We start from the raw sequence: 23457 nt of genomic DNA on the forward strand, positions 1-23457 counted from the left end.
GTTTCAGCCTTTCTGCTCCTATGATGCTGCTTGGCCTGCTGTGTTCATCCAGCTCTGCACCTTGTTGTACTATCACTTTGTTTGTTTCCTTTCCCATTATGTAATAAACATGTTCTTTTGTTAAAGAAATTAGCTGCTTTGTGTGAATATATTCAGTAACTAATCACCATGGTAACCAACTACAAAAATTAAATTTATGATTAATCAAGCCAGATTTCATTCTGATTTGTCCTCTATTCTTAACATCTGTGACAACAACAGAAAAAAAGGTAAAGAAAAAATAAAAATGTAAAATAAAAGGAAAGGAAAGTAAAAGGAAAGGAAAAGAAAAGAAAGGGAATTGAAAAGGATATGAAAAGGAAATGGAAGGGAGAGATATCATTATTTTGCACCTTTCATGGCCCCGTGTCATCTCAAAGCATTTTGAAGCCAATTAAGTATTTTTCAAATGTTAGCCACTGCAGTCATGTACAAAATATGGCAGCCTATTTGTGCACAGCATGGTTCCACAAACAATAATATGGTAATGAGCAAATAATCTACATTTGCAACATTGATTGGGGATAAATCTTGGCTCCAGCAGCAGGGTAAGTCTCCTGCTCCTTTCTTGAGTAGGCACGCAATCTTTTAAGTCCACCTGTCAGGGTAGAAGGTCTTCTGATAACAGCTCATCTGAAAGACATTACCTGAAATGCCCTTGGTACTACACTGAAATGTCAGCCTAGAATTTCATGCTCAAACCTCTGCAACCTTCTGACAGAGGACTGAACATGCTGACAACTTAATGCAATTCCGAGGGCCTGAATTCAAATCTGCAGAATGTAGAAGAATTGTGTGCAGCCCATCCTTGTGTGTGAAAAGTAAATTATTGTACTCTCTGAAAGTCTAATTCATGACTTTTGAAAGGGATTAGATCATGCATTTTGAGCGGCGATTAGTGACAGTCAGCATGGCTTTCTGCATAGGAAATCATGTCTCACAAATTTGATTGAGTTTTTTTGAGGACGTGACCAAGAAGATAGATGAGGGCAGAGCAGTGGGGGTTGTCTACATGGACTTTAGCAAGGCCTTTGACGAGATTTCGCATGGTAGGCTGCTTAGTAAAGTTAGATCATGTGGAATTCAGGGTGAGCTTTCCAGTTGGATACAAAATTGGCTTGATGGTAGGAGACAGAGGATGGGATCTTGATCAATTGGGCCATTGGGCTGAGGAGTGGCAGATGGAGTTTGATTTATATAAATGCGAGGTTTTGCATTTTGAAAAGGTGAACAAGGGCAGAACTTACACCATTAATGGTAGGGTCCTGGGGAGTGTTGTCGAACAGAGAGACATGGGGGTTCAGGGACATTGTTCCTTGAAAGTGGCATCACAAGTAGACAGGGTGGTGAAAAGGCATTTTGCACATTTGCATTCATTGGTCAGAATATTGAGTATAGGAGTTAGGATGTCATGTTATGGCTGTGCAAGACATTGGTGAGGCCACTTTTGGAGTGCTGTATACAGTTCTGGTAGCCCTGCTACAGGAAGGATATTATTAAGTTGGAAAGGGTGCAGCAAAGATTTACAAGGATGCTATCAGGTCTAGAGGGTTTGAGTGAAAAGGAGAGGTTGGATTAGCTAGGATTTTTCTCCCATGGAGCATAGGAGGTTGAGGGGTGACCTTGTAGAGGTTTATAAAATCATGAGGGGCATAGATAAGGTGAAGAGAAAGGTTTTTTCACCAAGGTAGAGGGGTTCAAAATTAGAGAGCATATGTTTAAGGTGAGAGGAGAAAAATTTAAAAAAGAGGCCTGAGGGGCAGCTTTATCATACAGAGGGCAGTACATGTGTGGAATGAATTGCCAGAGAAATTGGTAGATGTGGGGACAGTTACAAAATTTAAAAGATGTTTGGACGGGTACATGAATAGGGAAGGTTTAGAGAGATAGGGTCCAAATGCAGGCAATTGGGACTAGTTTACTTTGGGAAACCTGGTTGGCATGGATGCGTTAGACCAAAGGGTCTGTTTCCATGCTGTATGACTCGATGACTGTGACTCTACGATATTGATAGGGCTGCACAATTTAGGTCCTATATTTGTAAAAGGATCGTCCAATTTAAGAATTTGCTAACTGGCAGTGAACAACAATAAAACATTTCTCTGTCCATAAGTAAAATATTCTACAATGTCCTTAATAAAATAAATGCCCTTAAAATATCCATTTGAATCATATTAAGCAGCATAGGGGACCAACAGCAAACACATCCGCTGAACACAATGTTAGATTTATGTGCGTTTTGTCAGTGCACATTGAGGAAAAAGCTGTAGCAATGCTTACATCACTCAGTAGGTCAGAGTTGATTTTAGCCTGGATTATGCTGGGATGGTCAACAATGCTGGTGAAGCTGAACTTATCCGGGGGCTGGCGGTAGTGACGCTCACTAAGAATCTCCTGAGCCCTTTGTACTCTTTTAACCTCAAGAGAATCATTTGGGATCCAGCCACAGCCGCGGATCCATTCCATGTCAGTCTTGTACAGCAACTGCCGAGGACAAGAGCAAATCTCAAATCACAGTGTATAAAACATTTCTTATTAATAAATATCAATGAATCGCATCGAAACAGATGTCCTTTAATATTAACCAATGTGAGATAGAATACAGTAGAACAAAGACAGAATATTGTTGTAAAGTTCAGTATTTAAGTGGAAAAGAGTATTGGAAATATTGTGGGAAAGATGTGAAGATGTTACAGTACAAAGATAATTCAATGGAATTGTCCCAGAATGAAGAACTTTCATTACGTAGATAGATTGGACTGCTTTCCTGCGAGGTGAGGAGGTTGGGAAAAGATTTAATAGAGGTATTCAAAACATAAGGGATCTGAATGGAGAAGGCATTCTGAGTGAAATGGATCATTATCTGTAAAGGAAGGATGTACAAGTCTCCAGGAAAAAGCCAGGGGATTGTTCATTCGGAGAGCTGATGTAGACATAATAGGCTAATTGGTGTGGTCCTGCACTGCAGCACTTCCAAAATTCTCTGAAAAGTCAAAGTTGAGGGTCCTGATCAAAACAAGGTCAAGTATTGTGAGTCTACTGGCTGAGTCCAAATTAACACAGGAGAAAAATTTAAAACAAGACAACAATACAGTCATGATAATTTTTTGAACATGAGACAGGGAACAAAATCAGTATATTCCTATTAGGCAAAAAAAATGATGCATCTAAGAATGAAGTTCTGCAAATAAAGGCATTAAAATAAACCTAAAACATAAAAAAGGATATAAAGAATCAATCCGAGGCAAATTTGGTTAAAACAAAAAAAATCACAAGAAATATAGAAAGTCTGAAATTAAGAAGAGAGATTAAAGGATCAAAGGAGAATAGGAGAAATCATATCATAAATAAAAGGAAGCAGTAAGAGCTTTTATAAGTATTTAAAGGAGGAAGATAACACCATTTAGGATTGAGGAATGTCAAACATTGAAACATGAACATACTAAGAAAATGTTGTAACAGTGATTTTAACCATGCCTGCTCATCTGCAAAAGTTAGCACTATTTATTTTAACGTTTGCACATCAGGTTCTGATGATATTGTCAGACCACACTCTATTTGTGAAATCAGCAGAATAAGCTGTTTGGGGCAGGGAGTCCACTTGCAGGCTAAGCTGACACTGAGAGCATTAGGGTCAGAAGTATAGCAAGGAGGGAAAATCCTATTTTTTTAAATTATCTTTCTCACTGGTCCAGGAGGTCCAGGACTGTGATAAAAGATGTATGGTTTAATACACATGTGGGCTTTTTTTAAAAAAAAGAAGAGTTTAGGTTTTAACTTAGTGGCAAATGGTTGAGTCTAGGATGAGCAAGTTATTTATAATTTTGTTCAAAAGCTTTTGTGGGTAATTCAAAAGGGATCTGACTAAAGTGAGATGAAAAGAAATCTCTCCTAGAAAGAGTTAATCAGAGAATCTATGGAAATAACTTATCTCAGTGAAAGACTGTAGTTTCATAAAAATAAATCCAGACTGTGAGTGTTTAATTAGAAACCTGTGTTGGTTATTCGAAACTGAGAAAGTCTAAGTTTTCAGCTATGTGAGTCAAAAAAAGATTTCACAGCTCACAGGACCAAAATGATGAAAAGCAATTATGTCAAACCTACAGATTTGATGGGAAAGGAAAATTTCTCTTTTTTGTGTAACTGTAAAGTGATGGCGTTGGGATATATTGGATTTAGTATATGGCCTTTTGTTTTGCCACATGTTTTGAATTAATTCAAACTGTATTGTATATTGATAGCTTGGGTTGCTTTAGTTTATATTTATTTCTTACATTTCTATTCCTATTTCGATCTCTTTCTTTATAAAATTCTGTTTTATTGTTAAAATCAAAAAAATCCACAGCCATGTTTCAGTCAAAGACTGCCATGTTAAATAGAAAAAAAACAAAACATGGTCTATCAAGCCAATTTCATTCTGGGATCTGACTTGTCCAGTAGTAAAGTGATGCTTAGGACTTCCCTCCTTTGTACTTGCATAACCTCCCCCATCACTGAAATGATCCCGGTGATATATTACATGAGTTAAAATGCCATGGGCCTTAGTTCTGAAATTTCAAAATCATCGTACCAAAAACTGGACCAGAGTTAAAAGTGTCAGTTTTGACAGTGGTGGAAGTAAAAATGTTGTTGGGGTAAAAAGAGTGATGTGGATGAATTATTAAATGTAAGTATAGAAAATGAATTAATTCTGAAATATTGGGAAAATTCTGCCAACAATCTTTCAATTTTGCTTAATGATGAGAGTTCTGAGAGTCTGGACAATCTATTCACAAATAGAGCGAAGGATAAATTAGATAAACATAGATCAATTAGTTTGATGTCACCTGTGAGCAAATTCTCATAATCCATAACCATTTGATAATAAATTAACAAGTATCTAGAAATGCCTGGGCTGATTATGGACTTGGATTGATTAAAGGCTATCTGCCAGGCCATGGACCATGATCATGAGCAGTGGTTGAGTTCTTTTGAAGAGTCACTGGACTCGAAACGTTAACTCTGTTTTCAATCAACAGATGCTGCCAGATCTGCTGAGTTTCTCCAGGAATTTCTATTTTTTTTAAGATCTCCAGCATCTGCAGTTCTTTAGACCAGAAGATATTGGAGCAGAATTAGGCCATTTGGCCCATCGAGGCTGCTCCACCATTCAATTATGGCTGATACGTTTCTCAACCCGATTTTCCTGTCTTCTCTCCATAACCCTTGATCCCCTTACCAATCAAGAACCTATCTACTTCTGTCTTAAATACACACACTGTCTTGGCCTTCTTGTTTTACTTGATTAAAGGCAAGTTGTATCTGACAACTTTAATAGAGTTCATTTTTTTAAAGCACCAACCAATTGTAAATGTCATGTAAATAAATTTACAGAATGTACTTTGTGGAACATTTGATGTAAGGTTTAGGCATATGGTGTAAACGTAATAGTGAAGAAGGAAACTTAGTTAATGGCACAAAATCAAGGATTAAGGTAAACAGGTATTGGTTGTACTTGGAAAGGAATGAAAGTGATATTATCCAGAGTCAGCATTGGATTTACTTTAAATACAATACATGTAAGTTATCTAAACTTCAGCAAAAAGTACACATCACCGAAAACTTCATGAGGTAAATGTAGTGAATTTAGCAAACATGATTTCAAGGGGAACTGGAATGGCTAGTGGGATAGGCAGAAGGGTGGTATATGCATTTTCATACTGACCCATACACACAGATTCATAAAGTGTACATTAAAGATTCAACAGTATATTGACAGGGATTGGAAATTATAGTTAAAAGGGCAGATGCAAGACATTGAGATTTTCTGGTGGAGTAAAGAAGGTAAAAAGGAGAATATGAAGGTAGACTACTTCCTCTGGTTGGAGTGGTGATCAGACAAACTAAGGTTGCTGCTATGAAAGTGCTAAGATATATTAGGAAAATTTGCTTACTCAAAGAGTCATTGAACATGGGGATCTTTGCCACAAGGAACACTTAAGGTAGAAACCAATACATCTTTTCGGGAAATTCAACAACAATTTAAAGCTGCAAAAGGCATAAAACTGGAGAGAAACAGATATATTTTTGGATTGATCTAGCAAGGAGCCATGATCAATATGATGAGTCAAGTTGCCTTCTTCTGTGCTGTGAGCTTTGTAATTCTAAAGCATAGGAAGTTTTAGAGATATTGAGATACAATAAAGAGAATGTGGTAGTTTTTAATTCCAAATCAAAGAGCGATAGTTCATTCTTTGAATTCGATGTTCTCATTAAATCAATTTTAAAGCAACTTCTTCATAAATATTTGTACGTTATTAAGTTTCTGTTTCATCATTGATCAAATTATGTTTGATCTACTTGTTTAGTTGTACAGAGAAAAATTAATGAGAAGTACTTACATCACTCTGCAGATCATAGGCCTTCCTTGCCTGGATCAAATCATTCTGGTCTGGCAGACAGGTCCATTGGTGCAGGTAATGTCTGTAGTCAATGTCACTGACCAGTGTCTGGCATTTCTTGGCCAACAGGATGTCCAGCATGTCGACTGGCATGTTGAACTTGGTCTTTGTTTTCTCAAAGTCCTTCTTGTATTCCCGGTCACTCTGAATCTTGGACATGTGCATGGACCAGACCATCTTGGGGTCATCGTGAATGTCACGGCATCCAATGTGGTGGCCAAGCTGCTTCCGATAGGCCTCTGTGTATTTGTACTAATTGTGAAGAAAGAAAATAACTTTATCTTTATTCATTATTCAGTCATCAGCAATGATTTTGATATTTGGCTTACAAATAAAATTCTGAGTGGTTCACGCTGGCTGATGTATGATTCTTACCATGCTTGCAATGTCTCTGGAGGCCTTTGCTGCCTTGATTGGAATGGCATCAGCTCGCAAATCATAACCTTTTAGCTTGGAATCCTCCCATGCTTGACGGTACAGTTTCTAAACGGACAAAAGGTACATGATATAACTTGGCGTTTTGCTTCTGATCATTTAATAATATCATTTCTGAATCAGTTTAGTCTCAAAGATTCACACCTGACTGACGTTAGCTGAGTTGCTTTTGGCCAGATTAATTTCAGGGGTGTCTGGCATGACATGAATAGTGGTTTTATCATTATCCCAAGCTTCTGTGTATAAGTGCTGTGAAAGAAAAATCAAAGAATGAGACAGATAATAACTTTTTTTATATATTATAAAATACATAGAATAGTCAGCATTGCTCTTGACATACTGATTTACTGTGTCATAATTTTGTTGGTACTAAACAGCACATCAAATAATATCTATTTACAAACTTTGGATCATTCATCTCCTAGAATTGCATTACAGACATCCCAATAATAAGTGGCATAGGTTCACCTTGTTTATCTATCTTGAAACCTCAATCCAATTTCCAAGATCCTTTGCAGTTTTCAGTCCCATCATCTTTGCTACTGCAACCTCCAATTTACCTTGGTGTGTTGTCTCTCTCTTTCTGTCCTTACCCTCTTTCACTCTGCCTCATTGGCAGCTCGACATTGTTCCTGGATCAAGTCTTTCCTTGTATTACTCCCACATTTAAAACCACCAGACCTTTCAGGCCGACTTCCCTGATATACAGAAATCCAACCTTTGTGTCTCTGCCTCCTAAATATTTTAAAACTATACTTCATCTCTTTGGTTACTTTAGACCCAGATCTGCTGAAATCCAGTCCTGAATTTCTTTGTTTATTTAAACCTACCAACCAATTTTCCTCTTCTCAGTCCTTTCTACTCCCCCGTTGATGTCCTGCTCTTTTGGCTACTGATCAGCAGCCCTGACCAGACAGTTTAGACATTGTTGCAAATGAACATGCTGCATCGTTTTGGGACCTCTGCCTCTGTCCTGACTAATGCTTTGATGCTGACAGAGTAATGTACAGAAGGATGGGGAGCACATGTACAGTTCGTGTGCACCTAGGCACTTATCCAGTAAGGAGCATACACTCTGCAGTCGTACTTACTTTCCTTGGGGAGGGACACAGGAAAGGTGGATTTTTTAAAAGTCCTCTTTGGCCCCCTGTAAAAGGGAACAAATAATAGACCAGATCTCCTCCTGAGGAGTCTCCCAATTCTGCCAATTTTGCGCCCAGTGTGCCCACTTTCACTGGTCATAGATGCTTCCAAGGAATACACTAAGTTATTGTGAGGCTCTGAGTATGGAAGTTTCTTACCTCGAAAGCCATACAGCCACTGACTGTACCCTTTCATAAATCACTTGCTTTTAAGAGGCAGATGAAGGCACATTCTTTTTAAGCTGGGCCCTCTGTTATTTCATCAATTTATATTTAATTTACAGCACATTTCACCCAACTGGCCTATGGCAGTCTTTATGCTCCACATGACCCTATTCCCAACCTATTTCATCTAATCCTATCAATGTGTCCTTCTATTGCTCTCTCTTTGATTCACACATACTTTACCTGATTGTCACCTAGATGTATCTCACATTCAGGCAGGAGCCCAAAATATGCGGGCCCTGTAATTTGCAGTCAATGTGGTATACTCTGATGTCAGAAGGGCCATTGATTTTTGACTCCTCCTGTTTACAAGTATTGATGCTACACTTCCTGACATCCCACAGGCATTGAAAAGACTCTGATGAATAGCAGTATAGGAAATTATTTTAAAATTGCCCAATAAATCAATGCGCTCATTAAGACAGCAGATACCATGATTTCAGAATAATGCACTGAACCTTTAATGTATTTCCCTCTACAATTTCAAAGACTTCATATTAGAATGAAAGGTCATTTTGTCTTTGCCATGAATATGTTTCAAAATCAATACAGCCTGAGAAAAACATCAGCATGGAAGAATACCTGCTTCTGTCAATAATTTAAGATGTTACTTACTTTGTTGAGATTTTTAGCATTGTTCTTGGCTAAAACCAGTTCGAGAGAATCAAGAATGCTTGTGAACTTAAGCGCGCTCGGTGGTTGTCGATAATTCTTTTCGCTCAGAATCTCTCCAGCTTTCTTAACGTTCTGAATGTCAAGTGAATCGACAGGACTCCATCCAATACCACGAAGCCATTCCAAATCTGACTTGTACGACAGCTGAGATCACAAGAGTTATTTTGTTTAAGATGGAGGAGAGGAACATGAAAACAACCATTTGAAGGAGTACGTAGCACAAATTTAAAGTTGAACATGTTCAAACTAAATCTGCTGAGTACTCAGTCTAAAGTAGCTGCAACTGTCAGTCTAACAATCAGGCCCTCTGGCCTCTAACAATACAAACAATTTTTTATCTTGTATTTTCACACGGATGCACCAAAAAATTACTTCTGGCAGAGTTGGTTTGATGGAGCGTAGGAACACTTGAATCTAAATCGGACAAACCAAAGTTTGCAACTCAATCCCTTTTGTGTGTCCAGTCCAAGCAATCAATGCATTCAATGAGCTGAATATGCTCAGCCCATTGTAGATGGGCTGGGAAGTGGGAAGGCAGGTACTGTGGCAGGAAAAAGTGTTGGTGGTGGAGATGGATGTTTTCCTATTGCACTAGTTTACTGCCTTGGACAGCCAATAGAACCGACCATGATCCCAATTAAGACTGACTACCCACATTCATTTTGCCTGCGCTGTTGTGTGGGACACTCTGACGTAAATCACCCAAGAGTGCTTCCAGAAATGAGGAGGCAGGCTGTGGAGCTTCCCTCCTTACAATAGAAGGACCATCTGAAACAGCCATCCCTGTGTCTAACAGTCTGCTCCCACCACCCCACAGCTCCACAGGAGGTGCCTGTCTGTCGCCAGGTTCCATGAGAGAACTTAGCTGCCTTCCAGGAGACCTCAGCATTGTGGTGCTTTCTTCCTCATGCTGCAGACAGACAGTGAGCAGTAACTGGAAGAGAACTGGTGGTGGTGCTGCTGAGACTGATGTGCTGATGGTTCATCATCCCTCACCTTCTCAAGAGGAATCAGGGATGGGAATAAACGTTGGACTTTTCAGCAAAATTCATATCCAATAAAAGAATAAAAAATGGAAAAATGTATTAATCCAAGATACATCAAAACATATTAATGTTAAAAGAAATAATAACCAGCATTACTAAACTAGTTATCAGAGTTTACAGAGACAACAAGGTGCAGAGCTGGATGAACACAGCAGGCCAAGCAGCATCAGAGGAGCAGGAAGGCTGATGTTTTGGGCCTAGACCCTTCTTCAGAAATGGGGGAGGGGAAGGGGGATCTGAAATAAATAGGGAGAGGGGGGAGGCGGATAGAAGATGGATAGAGGAGAAGACAGGTGGAGAGGAGACAGACAGGTCAAAGAGGCGGGGATGGAGCCAGTAAAGGTGGGTGTAGGTGGGGAGTTAGGGAGGGGTTAGGTCAGTCCAGGGAGGATGGACAGGTCAAGGGGGCAGGATCAGGTTAGTAGGCAGGAAATGGGGGTGGGCCTTGAGGTGGGAGGAGGGGATAGGTGGGAGGAAGGACAGGTTAGGGAGGCGGGGACAAGCTGGACTGGTTTTGGGATGCGGTAGGGGGAGGGGAGATTTTGAAGCTTGTGAAGTCCACATTGATACCATTGGGCTGCAGGGTTCCCAAGCAGAATATGAGTTGCTGTTCCTGCAACCTTCGGGTAGCATCGTTGTGGCACTGCAGGAGGCCCAGGATGGACATGTCGTCTGCGAAATGGGAGTTGAAATGGTTTGCGACTGGGAGGTGCAGTTGTTTAGTGCGAACCGAGCGTAGGTGTTCTGCAAAGCAGTCCCCAAGCCTCCGCTTGGTTTCCCCGATATAGAGGAGGCCACAACGGGAACAGCGGATGCAGTATACCATGTTAGCAGATGTGCAGGTGAACATCTGCTTGATGTGGAAAGTCTTCTTGGGGCCTGGGATGGGGTTGAGGTGGGAGGTGTAGGGCCAGGTGTAGCACTTCCTGCGGTTGCAGGGAAAAGTGCCGGGTGAGGTGGGGCTGGAGGGGAGTGTGGAGCGGACAAGGGAGTCACGGAGAGAGTGGTCCCTCCGGAAAGCAGATAAGGGTGGGGAGGGAAAAATGTCTTTGATGGTGGGGTCGGATTACAGATGGTGGAAGTGTCGGAGGATGATGCGTTGGATCCAGAGGTTGGTGGGGTGGTACGTGAGGACAAGGGGGATTCTGTTTTGGTTGTTATTGCGGGGAGGGGGTCTGAGGGATGAGTTGCGGGAACCGTCCTCCCTGGACTGACCTATCTCCTCCCTACCTCCCCACCTACACTCACCTTTACTGGCTCCATCCCCGCCTCTTTGACCGGTCTGTCTCCTCTCCAATTATCTTCTCCTCTATCCATCTTCTATCCTCCTCCCCCCTCTCCCTATTTATTTCAGATCCCCCTTCCCCTCCCCCATTTCTGAAGAAGGGTCTAGGCCCGAAACATCAGCCTTCCTGCTCCTCTGATGCTGCTTGGCCTGCTGTGTTCATCCAGCTCCACACCTTGTTATCTCAGATTCTCCAGCATCTGCAGTTCCTACTATATCAGAGTTTACAACTTGATTCAAATCTTGACATTTTGGTCAGCTCTTGTAATGGTCTCTTTTACCACACCGTCACATACATTTGGATCTTTAAATATGAATATACCAAATTAACAACTTCTCAGGAATTTTAAATGGAATTTTCATGTTTATAAGCAAAGTACTCACATCACTCTGCAAATCATAGGCCTTCTTTGCCTGGATCACATCGTTCTGGTCTGGCAGACAGGTCCACTGGTGCAGGTAATGTCTGTAATCAATGTCGCTGACCAGAGTCTGGCATTTCTTGGCCAACAGGATGTCCAGCATGTCGACTGGCATGTTGAACTTGGTCTTTGTTTTCTCAAAGTCCTTCTTGTATTCCCGGTCGCTCTGAATCTTGGCCATGTGCATGGACCAAACCATCTTGGGGTCATCGTGAACGTCACGGCATCCAATGTGGTGACCAAGCTGCTGGCGATAGGCTGTTTTATATTGGTACTGAAACAGAGGTCGAACAAGTAATGATCAATTGAATCATTGACTTTAAGTTCCAAAGAAAGTATATAGCCATCACTGTTGTTAATAAAGAACTCTGTGAATCAAAATTAACAGGTTCACTCACATCACTAGCGATATCACGGGATGCTTTGGCTGCTTTGATTGAGATAGCATCAGGGCGTAAATCATAGCCCTTCTTCTTATCCTCCTCCATAGCGAGTCTGTACAGTTTCTGAGAGGAAGAAATAATAGTTATAGCGTCAGGGCCAAACCAAGAATGGTTTCCTTCTGTGTTATTGACTTAGACAAAACTAGGGAGGAGAGATCTCATTTGAATTTTTTTTTATTCATTCATGGGATGAGGGCGTTGCTAGCTAGGTAGTATTTATTGCCCAGAGAGCAGTTAAGAGTCAACCACATTGCAGTGGGTCTGGAGTCACATGTAGGCCAGACCAGGTAAGGGTGGCAGTTTCCTTCCTTAAAGGGCATTAGTGAACCAGATGGGTTTTTCCCGACAATTGATTCATGGTCATCATTAGATTGTTAATTCCAGATATTTATTGAATTCAAATTCCACCATCTGCCATAGCAGGATTTGAACCCAGGTCTCCAGAACATTATCTGGGTCTCTGGAATAACAGTCCAGTGATAATACCACTAGGCCATCACCTCTCCCATAACCATCAAGGAGGCATTGTTGAGATTGGGATGGGCACTTTTAGCTCCTATGCAGTGGCACCCAATTTGATTTGCCCTTCAAAAGGAAGGCCTATGGAAAACTGCCATCCTGATGCATTCTTATGCATGCTTATCACTGACTGAAGACCAGGTTTATGTTGTTTCTATGGTGGAGAAGCAAGCCTCAAAGCATCAGTTTCCAGGCCAGGGAGGATTTCTTCTATATTTACAATTATATAAATGACTTGGATGAAAGGATGGAAAGTACAGTTACTGCTGACAACACAAAGAAAGGTACGAAAGTAAGTTGTGAAGATGACTCAGAGGTTACGGAAAGGTATAGCTAGGTTAAGGGGGTAGGTAATGTGTGGTGAATGGAGTATAAGGTAAGAAAATGTGAATTTGTCTATTTTGGCAGGAAGAATAAAAAAAAGCACATTTTCTAAATAGTAAGAGATTACAGAGCTCTGAGATTCGAGGGGTCTGGGTGTCCTCATGCATGAAATTAAAAATGTTATTATGCAGGTTCAGCAAGTGATTAGAATTGAATACAATCCCCTCTAAAATGGGACTTAGCTTCCTGCTGTTCCTTTTCTTCTTCATTACTCACTGTGCAACCCGCACTGTGTTTCACACAGTGGCTGCTGGTCTCTGGTTGGTTAGCAACTTCAGGGATGTTTGGTCATTGCTACCTCAGGGACTAATTGGCTATGAAGCTCGAGTCACGCTTCTGTGCTTGATTAGCTCTTGATCCAGTGGGATTTCCCAAATGGTGCAGACTGGGGGAGGTCTTATTAGTAAAGAAACCTGATCCCCACTTAGAATAAAAATAGGAAAAAAAAATCCAGGATGTTAAATTCTGGGCAATGCACTTTAGGAAGCTAAAGACCTGAAAGCTTTAGGGAGGGTTCAAAACAGATTTACGAAAAGGGTCTAAGAATGGCTGGATTCAGTTACATGGATTGATTGTTGTTCGATGGGTATGGTTTTATAGCAAAAAACAAACTTTGTTTTTACTTCCCAAGAGAATAAAGAGGGGAATGGAGAAGGTGCGCCACCATATATTGTACCAGGAACCCATTTCCTTAGGAGTTGGATCATGGCATTCCTGTCATCAGCACAGATCATCAAAGGTGATTAATGGTGGAGAGAGTAGTAAAAGAAAGAATACAGTTTTCTCAGCCTTATTAATAGGGATACAGAGTACAACAGCAAGGAGATGATGTTGAAGTTGTGCAAAACAGTGTTAGACTTCAGCTAGAGTTTTATGTATAGCTGTGGATGCCACAATACAGGAAAGGTGGAAATGCATTGGAGTGCAGAAATAATTTATGAAAATAGTCCCAGGTATGAGAAATTTTATCTATGAGAATAGATGGAAGAAGTTGGGACTGTTCTGTCTACATAGAAGAAGGCTGAGAGGAGATCTGATCCAGGTTTTCAAAATCATGAGTAGGCTGGACAGAGTAGGTAAGGAGTTTGGAGGGATATTGGGAAAAAGGCAGCAGATTGGTACTAGTTAATAGAGCCGATGCAGGTGTGTTAGATTGAATGGCCACTGTCCGCACAGTCATAATTCTGTGATTCTCTGATCAGAACGAGCCTCTTTAGCTAAACCTTCCAGCATTTTCAGCAGGGTAGATCTGAACCACACCCAAGCTAATCAGATAGACTTCAGACACGTGAAACCTCCCACCCTTGAGGTCTTTCACGCTGTAAGGTACTGACATACAGATTTCAAGAACAATTTTTTTTTTAAATTTTCCAGTAACTCTCCTGTTGACCTCAACTTAGGGGACTACCAAATGAATGTGTGCAATATTTGGAACAGTTTAGGTTGGGGACCTGATACTGATTGCAGTTGAATTCTAAACTCTTTGGTCAAAACTTTTGTCATTTTTAGGTGGTTCTGAAGTGGACAATCATTTCAAACTGAGTGGGAATGTGAAAACTAAATCCTCCCTCATGAAACCACCCTTTGTGATCAATTGTGTGCTTCAGATGATGATGGCAGGTCAGACGGATAGGGAAATAAGGAAAAGTAATTTGCAAGTTTATATATGTCTGTCAGAGTTTCCAACTTTAATAAGTCACTTACACCCGAACCTAACAATACTGTCCCAGAACAGGTGGCTAGCATTCCTTGTGTGTTGCAAATATCATAGGAATTAATAACCCGATATATCCTCCACATCCTTCAATGGGAGTAGAATCAAGAAATATCAACTGTTTTTGTTTCATGTCTCCAGCATCTGCAGTTCTTTGTACCTCTTTCGCTTAGGAAGGACAATGTATTGAGGAATTCCTTTTGCCTACAGAGAACAGAGTGCTGTATATTCATATGTGTAATCTCTAACACACACAAATGAAACACATTGTAAGCCCAACTGATCATCTTAGACTGGTTTTTGTAATAATTCTTAGCACAGTCACTATTATCCAATAAATATTGTCCAATAGCAGAAACACTTCTAATGTTGAATGCAGCTTTCTGAGGTTTGCAAGCCTAGGTCAGTTAAGTAATATAAGTACACTGCCTGCTATGAGTGGTCACAGGGACATGTTGTTTGATGCAGTCTGGCAGTTATTGGGATGGTGAATGACCTACAGGCCCAGCATCACACACATACTGAAACTCACTTATCATATAATTGTGACACAGATCATGAAGACTGCCAATCCTTGCTGCACTTCCCATGGCAACACCCTGATATACCAAGTCCTGATGCAGCCAGGAAAACAGTCAGAAACCCAATCAGAAATCTGATCAGAGAATTGCTAGAGAGGCCTTTTGAGCCAGTGCAGTGAGTTGATGTGTCAGCAAGCCCACTCCAACACAGGGGCCAAAGAGCCTCTTTTGCATTGTATGACTCTATGATTGTTTTGGCAGCAGAGCTGCTACCAAAGTTTTTGTGTTTCCTATTTGCAGTTGTGTGGAAAAGACTGCTAGCAAGAGGCTTGGCAAAAATACTTGCTGTTTGTCACTTTTTCTTTCTCGCATTTCAAACCTTTAATGCCTCATGTAGTTAATTGTACATTAGTTGGGTGTTATTTAGGCAGCGTGGTGGCTCAGTGGTTAACACTGCTGCCTCACAATGCCAGGGACCCAGGTTCAATTCTAGCCTGGGGCAACCATTTGTGTGGAGTTGCACATTCTCCCTTTCTGCACAGGTTACTGCTGCATCTTGTGGTCTCCTCCAACAGTCCAGATGTGTTTAGGTTAGGTGGGTAAGCCATGCTAAATTATATGTAGTGTCGAGGAATGTGCAGGCTATGTTGATTAGCCATGGTAAATGTGGGGTTATAGCAATAGGATGGGGGGTTCAGTGGAATGGTTAGTGATTGGGTTGGTGGGCCAAATGGCCTCTTCCTGCACTACAGGGATTCTATGCATCACATATGCTGGGTACCAATTGGGATTGACCACTGCTCATTTATATATAGACATAGGAGCAGCTTCAAAGAGGCCTTTTTTCTCATTATGTGTACAAGATACAATGTGAGTCCATGTAAATGAAAGCCTCAAAATGACTTTACACCAGTCCCCAGGACTCTACCTCCATGACCTGGCTGTCTGCATTTTCAGCCCTATTTCCATAAACAGGATTGTGTGTACAACAAAGATTAACACAGGAAGGAAGTGTCATTAAAAATGGTTTCAGAGACTTACATCACTACAGGTCATCTGGTTCTGTCTTGCTAATGTTATCTCTGGAGTATCTGACATGACATGAATTTTAGTCTTGTCTGCTTCCCAGGCTTCGATGTATGCGCGCTAAGGAAAAAAAATTAATGGCACAAAGAGTGTTAATTTAATGGGTAATATTTAAAGTACATTTGTCATTTAATTGAAAAATAAACCTAACCTTGTTCATGATCTGTGCATTATTCTTTGCCAGGGTCATATCCATGGAGTCAGACAAACTGGTGAACTTCAACTTGGAAGGGTGCTGACGGTAATTGTTCTCACTCAGGATCTCTCCAGCTTTTTTGACTTTGGCCACGTCTAGTGAATCTATAGGAGACCATCCGATACCCTTTAGCCACCCAAGGTCAGCTTTGTACAAATTCTGGAAGACAATGAAAGGTGTTAGTGACATGAACAGCTGCTAACCAAATGCTTGAAATTGACTAAACAGATGTCATAAGGTCAGTTTTGTTCATCCAGTAACATCAATGCAACTGACATCATTAATAATCAGGCCGTAGAGCAAACCATTATTAAAAATAAACAACCATAAACCTCATTGCTGTGTTACTGAAAGACTTGAATATGTAAAACAAGTTTCTAAAAAAACCAGTTAGCATTACGGCTACATTTGAAATGTAATGACTGCTGTTTTGTAAGTAGAATTTGAAAGGAAGAGTAAGACGGATGGTCAGTTGCAATGTTTTGATGGTGATGCTTGAGGAAGCAAAGTTGGGTAGGTCATTTTCAGAATTTCCTGCTGTTTTTCATTAACCCCACAAGTTCACTAATAGCCACCAGAACAGCCATGTAGGATCTCAGTTTAATAGGTCATTAAAATGGCAACACTCGCTCAGTCCTCCACTGGACTGACAGCACAAGTTAATTACTCAGATCATGAAATGTGGCTGAAGGAACACTAGCTTCTGATTTATACAGGATGGCACAACTGAGTCCATGAGGCATTTGTCTATGCTTCCAAGCCAATTTTCTTTATTGTAACAGCTTACACAACAAAGCTACATTTCCTGATTTGCACCTTTTCTCTTTAGTCTAAAAACAAAATCAGAAAAATCAGAAATAATCCTATTTACCCTGAGAGTGAAATAATATTTTCAAGCAAAAGTTCAAGAGGTGCTTCTCCTTTCAATAAAGTTAAATGTAGAATTGAGAGTAGAATTATAGATAAGGATTCCAAGTTCACATTTATAATAGTTGCTTTCACTTATATAGAGGGAAATATACTCACTCGGAAAACAGTGACAGGATTGAACAGAGTCAGCATGGATTTACAAACTTATTAAATTCTAACAGGACGAGACAAGATAAACACAAGAAGGATGGCCCTTTGGCTGGGGAGTCCGGACCAGGGGTCGCACTCTAAGGATGCAGGAAATCCATTTAGGATTGAGATGAGCAGAAACCTCTTCACCCAGACAATGGTAAGCCTCTAGAATTCTCTGCTGCAGAAAGCAATTGAAACCAAAGCATTGAATGTTTTCTAAAGTGGTTAGATGTCGTTCAAAGGGCTAATCACTGCAATCACTGTGTGAATACTGTCAAATATTCATCACTCACTTTTATGCCTCTGATACAACAGTAAACCGATTCAAACTACACCATTGTAAATTCATCATTAAAAGAACAGAATTCCTCGACTTTTCCCACAAACGTTGCAATATTTATCAAAAGTATTTTCACAGTTTTAGCAAAGTACTCACATCACTTTGCAGATCATAGGCCTTCCTTGCCTGGATCACATCAGTCTGGTCTGGCAGACAGGTCCACTGGTGCAGGTAATGTCTGTAGTCAATGTCACTGACCAGAGTCTGGCATTTCTTGGCCAACAGGATGTCCAGCATGTCGACTGGCATGTTGAACTTGGTCTTTGTTTTCTCAAAGTCCTTCTTGTATTCCCGGTCGCTCTGAATCTTGGCCATGTGCATGGACCAAACCATCTTGGGGTCATCGTGAATGTCACGACATCCAATGTGGTGACCAAGCTGCTGGCGATAGGCTGTTTTATATTGGTACTGAAACAGAGGTCAAACAAGTAATGGTCAATTGAATCATTGACTTTAAGTTCCAAAGAAAGTATATAGCCATCACTGTTGTTAATAAAGAACTCTGTGAATCAAAATTAACAGGTTCACTCACATCACTAGCGATATCACGGGATGCTTTGGCTGCTTTGATTGAGATAGCATCAGGGCGTAAATCATAGCCCTTCTTCTTATCCTCCTCCATAGCGAGTCTGTACAGTTTCTGAGAGGAAGAAATAATAGTTATAGCTTCAGGTCAAAAAGAGAGTGGTTTCCTTTTATGTTCTTGACTTCAGCCAAACTGTATTGAAGAGATCTGTAAGCTTGCTGATGGCCGTTGGTGGAGACCCCTTTTCAATTACAGTTAAAAAGGATTACCAAGGTTGGGATCGGCACTGTTGGCTCCCACACACCTAGTTTAATTTTCCCTTCAAAAACAAAGCAAACAAAAACTGTAGCCTTTCATAGAGGCCAGAAAAGTTATAAAATAGTCATGAATCTTGACAACCACCCCCTCCCTTACCAATCCCCAGTATTGCCTAGGCACTGGGACAGTGCACACAGATACTTGTATTCCACCTTAGCACCAGCAATAGTTAAGCCACAGATAAGTTTTACACTCTCAGAAACTTTAACCATTAGTGATGAAGAGAAGCTACCCATGTCAGAATGGCAGATCTCTGGGCTTCAGAAGGGCCGAGGAGAGGGAACAGGGGCACGAAGGAGGAGACACTGAGCACAGGATCATCAGGCAAATGAGAAAAATTTTGGACATAACTGAGAGCCAGGATAATGGGCTAGTGGTATTATTGCTGGACTGTCAATCGAGAGAACCAGATAATGTTCTGCGGACCCAGGTTCAAATCCCGCCAATGCAGATGGTGGAATTTGAATTCAATAAATATCTGGAATTAACAATCTAATGATGACCGTGAATCCATTGTCGATTATCAGAAAAACCCATCTGATTCACTAATGTCCTTTAGGGAAGGAAACTGCCATCCTTACCTGGTCTGGCCTACATGTGATTCCAGACCCACAGCAATGTGGTTGATTCTTAACTGCCCTCTGGGAAATAAGGGATGGGCAATAAATGCTGCCTAGCCAGTGATGCCCTCATCCCATGAATGAATAAAGAAAAAAAAAAGAAAAATGTAGCTCTCTTAGCCAATAATCATGTGTATGTGTATGTGCCCCAACATCAGTTGAGAACATGCTCACATAATGTTCTGAACTTGATTCAGAATCCAGATAAAGATGGGTCATATTTCAAGTAGACCTGAAGTAGAAGCTGCAGTAAGGTTGAATCAGAATATTAAATACCAAATCCCTGCCCAAGAAACAATATCCTTTGTAGTTGAATGATTCAAATGATAGTGGCGGCCTGGAGGTCCTGTTCATATGGGGGTGGGGAAAAAAGATAACTTACAAGTCATGTCATAATGTCAAATGTTCCAATTTACTCACAAAAGCAAATGGCTACAGATGCTGGGCATCTCAAACAGTTTCAAAATGTTGGAGAAACTCAGCAGGTACGGCAACAACTGGAGAGGGTTAATATTTTGAGTCCAAAATGAATCTTCAGTTCTGAAGAAGAGTCATACCAGACTTGAATCTTCATGTTTCTCTCTACAGATGCACCCAGACCTGCTGACAGTTTGTCCAGCATTCTCTGCATTTGATTCAACTTTACAACCTTATTTATACCCAAGACAAACAATACTGGCCTAAACCAGATATCCAGCTTCCAGTGCTGTAAATATTATACGAGTTACTTGTTCTGCCTTTCTCACACCCCTACCAAATGGAGTACAATCAACAAAGATTAATTTGTTCACTCCCTCTACTGATGAAATTTAGAGGTTTCTGCTATTGCCCAAGACACTGGATGGCAGCTGATGCCTACAGCCTCCACTTTTCTATATCTCCAAACGAGATCTATATAAACGAGGCTGGCTCCTGATGCAAGCAGGAAAACTACCAGAAACCCATCGTACACTTGCAAAAGAAAGAGACTTTTTAGTCAGTTCCAGCAAGTTGATAGGTAGAAAGCCCAATTCCCCACATTCTGGAGGGAGAAATCCAACCTAACCTTATGTAGTTTGGCTTTGCAATGGAGGTGAAGAAATTGTTGCCAATGTAAGGCTAGGCAAAACTCATCAATGTTTTCACATTTCAGGTCTGGTATCCCTCTTGTTAATTGGTCATCCATTGGGTGTTGTATTGAGATGGTGAGTATGAACTGGTGACTCACCCCTGCTGCTATAAATGTATGCAGGAACATCTGTAGCCATTTGCTTTTATGAGTAAAGTTGGAACATTTGACATTATGACATGACTTGTAACTTATCTTCTTTCCCCACCCCCATATGGACAGGACCTCCAGGCTGCCACTATCATTTGAATGAGGGTTTCCATATTGTTGCAGGTGCATGCTATATAATAGATGTCAGTGTAATTGAATGATTTTAAGGTTCCACCATCTGGTTGTCTGCATTTTCAGCATAATTTGCATCAACAGGATTGTGTGTGCAACAAAGACTAACATAGGAAGGAAGTGTCACTAAAAATGATTTCAGAGACTTACATCACTGCAGGTCATCTGGTTCTGTCTCGCCAACGTTATCTCTGGAGTATCTGGCATGACATGAATTTTAGTCTTGTCTGCTTCCCAGGCTTCGATGTATGCGCGCTAAGGAAAAGAAATTATAAGCACAAAGATTGCTTATTTAACGGGTAATATTTAAAGTACATTTGACAATTAATTGAAAAATAAACCTAACCTTGTTCATGATCTGTGCATTATTCTTTGCCAGGGTCATATCCATGGAGTCAGACAAACTGGTGAACTTCAACTTGGAAGGGTGCTGACGGTAATTGTTCTCACTCAGGATCTCTCCAGCTTTTTTGACTTTGGCCACGTCTAGCGAATCTATAGGAGACCATCCGATACCCTTTAGCCACCCAAGGTCAGCTTTGTACAAATTCTGGAAGACAATGAAAATTGTAACTGCTAACTTGATACTTACAATTGGTATAACACGCATAGAACATGAAGATAAATTGAATACATCCAGTAACATCAATGCAACCAATACCATCTCTATAAAAGCAAAATATTGTGGAAAGTGGAAATTGGAAATAAAAACAGAACATGCTGGATAAACGGAGCAGGTCTATCGGTGGAGACAGAAAGAGAGTTGACATTTTGAACGTGATATAACTCTGTTTCAGAACTGAAGAATACTTACTGTCATAGAGTTATAGAGTCCTACAGCATGGAGACAGGCCCTTCAGCCCAAACTGGTCCATGCCAACCAAAATGTTCAACCACGCGAACCCCATTTCTCTGCACTAGGCCCACATCCCTCTGAAGCTTTCCTATCCATGTATTCGTCCAAAGTCATTTTAAATGTTGTTAATCAACATGCCTCAACCACTTCTGCTAGCAGCTCATTCCATATGTGTACCACCCTCTGTGTAAAAAGGTTGCTCCTCAGGTTCCCATGTATTCTTTCCCCTCTTACCCTAAATTGCATTGAAACAGATGCAATTTAATCCAACAGGCATTCTCGCTCCCTGTCCTGTTCCAGCCTGACCTGTCATTTCAACGTGCTATTTCTGATTACTGTATCTCCTTCCAGCCTCACACTTGCCTCCCTGCTGTTGAGGATCCGACCCCCCTGCCAATCTAGTTTAAACCCTCCCTCGTAGCACTAGCAAATCTACCCACCAGGATATTGGTCCCCCTCCAGTTCAGGGTCTCTTGAACAGGTCACCTCTTCCCCAGAAAAGATCCCAATGATCGAGGAATCTGAATCCCTGCCTCCCTACACCAATTCTTTAGCCACACATTCATCTGCCATATCCTCCTGTTCTTACCCTCATTGACGCATGGCACTGGAAGTAATCCGGAGATTACCGCCGTCATGATCCTGGTTTTTAACATTTTTCCTAGATCTCTATAATCACTTCTCAGGACCTCATCCCTATTTCCACCTATGTCAGTTGTGCCAACATGCACAATGACTTCTGGCTGCTCACCCTCCCCCTTGAGAACGTTCTGCAGCCTTGTCGTGTTTGTTCTGAAGAATGGTTACTGGACCTGAAATGCTCCCTCTGCTTTGTCTCCACAGATGCCACCACACCTGCCTGGATTTCCATCTGAGAAATTTCTGTTTTTGTTTCTGATTACCAGCATGTGCAGTTGTTTAGTTTTCTTTTCAATTTTGTGTAATGTTTACTTTGCACCGAGTAGAAAGGACCAATTCTCTCCCTTTCACACCTTAATTTACACCCTTTTAGCATTCTCCAGTTATTAACAACACCTTTGTCTTTTGAAACAAAAACAGAAGTCACAGGACACCAGGTTAAGGTCCAACAGCTTTATTTGAAATCGCAAGCTTTCGAAGCCCTGCTCCTTCATCAGGTGAAGTGAAGAAAAGCACACAGGTAGAGAATTTATAGGCAGAGAGATCAATAGGCAGAGGGATCATTAGATCATAGAAATGGTTTGAGTGGAGTGTCAATAGGCTGAATAATAAGTCTCTGCAGGTGATTAAAGTGTCAGACATTGTGAGTAAAGTGTCAACAGCTGAATAGCAAGTGAATGGATTAAATTAGTTTGTACGGTTTTGGATTACTCATAACTTTGTTTCGACCCTCAGCATGTGACACTTATACCTCTCATGTTATTCCAGGCATTCCGTTTTTCTCCAGAACTACCTTATTTCTTAATTTTTAAAAATTATCTCTCTGTCTCAATTAATTGGATTATAGGTCATCCCTTCACTTGCTATTTTGCTGCTGATACTTTATTCACTCCGTCTGGCACTTATGATCACCTGCAGTGACTTATTATTCAGTATGTCGACACTCAACTCACACCATTTGTGTGATCTTTTGATCTCTCCGCCGATAAATTCTCTACCTGTGTGCTTTTCTTCACCTCACCTGACGACAGAGCAATGCTCCAAAAGCTTGTGATTTCAAATAATCTGTTGGACCATAACCAGGTGTCATGTGACTTCTGACCTCGTCCACCCCAATCCAACACCAGCACCTCC

The 23457-nt window shown here is 40.8% G+C and overlaps 1 protein-coding gene across 1 annotated transcript in view; it reads right to left on the bottom strand.

The window, feature by feature from the left end:
* The window catches only part of neb (nebulin), a 255644-nt gene that overhangs the window by 122719 nt on the left and 109468 nt on the right, over positions 1 to 23457 (bottom strand). Inside the window, exons 57-69 of the mRNA XM_048598817.1 lie at positions 21175 to 21378; positions 20979 to 21083; positions 18507 to 18614; positions 18071 to 18382; positions 16528 to 16731; positions 16332 to 16436; positions 12108 to 12215; positions 11672 to 11983; positions 8897 to 9100; positions 7059 to 7163; positions 6855 to 6962; positions 6420 to 6731; positions 2320 to 2523 (exon numbers count right to left, since the gene is read on the bottom strand). Of these exons, the coding sequence (XP_048454774.1) occupies positions 2320 to 2523; positions 6420 to 6731; positions 6855 to 6962; positions 7059 to 7163; positions 8897 to 9100; positions 11672 to 11983; positions 12108 to 12215; positions 16332 to 16436; positions 16528 to 16731; positions 18071 to 18382; positions 18507 to 18614; positions 20979 to 21083; positions 21175 to 21378 (2391 nt within the window). The remainder of the gene's footprint in view (positions 1 to 2319; positions 2524 to 6419; positions 6732 to 6854; positions 6963 to 7058; positions 7164 to 8896; positions 9101 to 11671; positions 11984 to 12107; positions 12216 to 16331; positions 16437 to 16527; positions 16732 to 18070; positions 18383 to 18506; positions 18615 to 20978; positions 21084 to 21174; positions 21379 to 23457) is intronic.

This window comes from Rhincodon typus, chromosome 7 (genome assembly GCF_021869965.1).
Source record: "Rhincodon typus isolate 14 chromosome 7, sRhiTyp1.1, whole genome shotgun sequence".
Lineage (NCBI taxonomy): Eukaryota > Metazoa > Chordata > Chondrichthyes > Orectolobiformes > Rhincodontidae > Rhincodon > Rhincodon typus.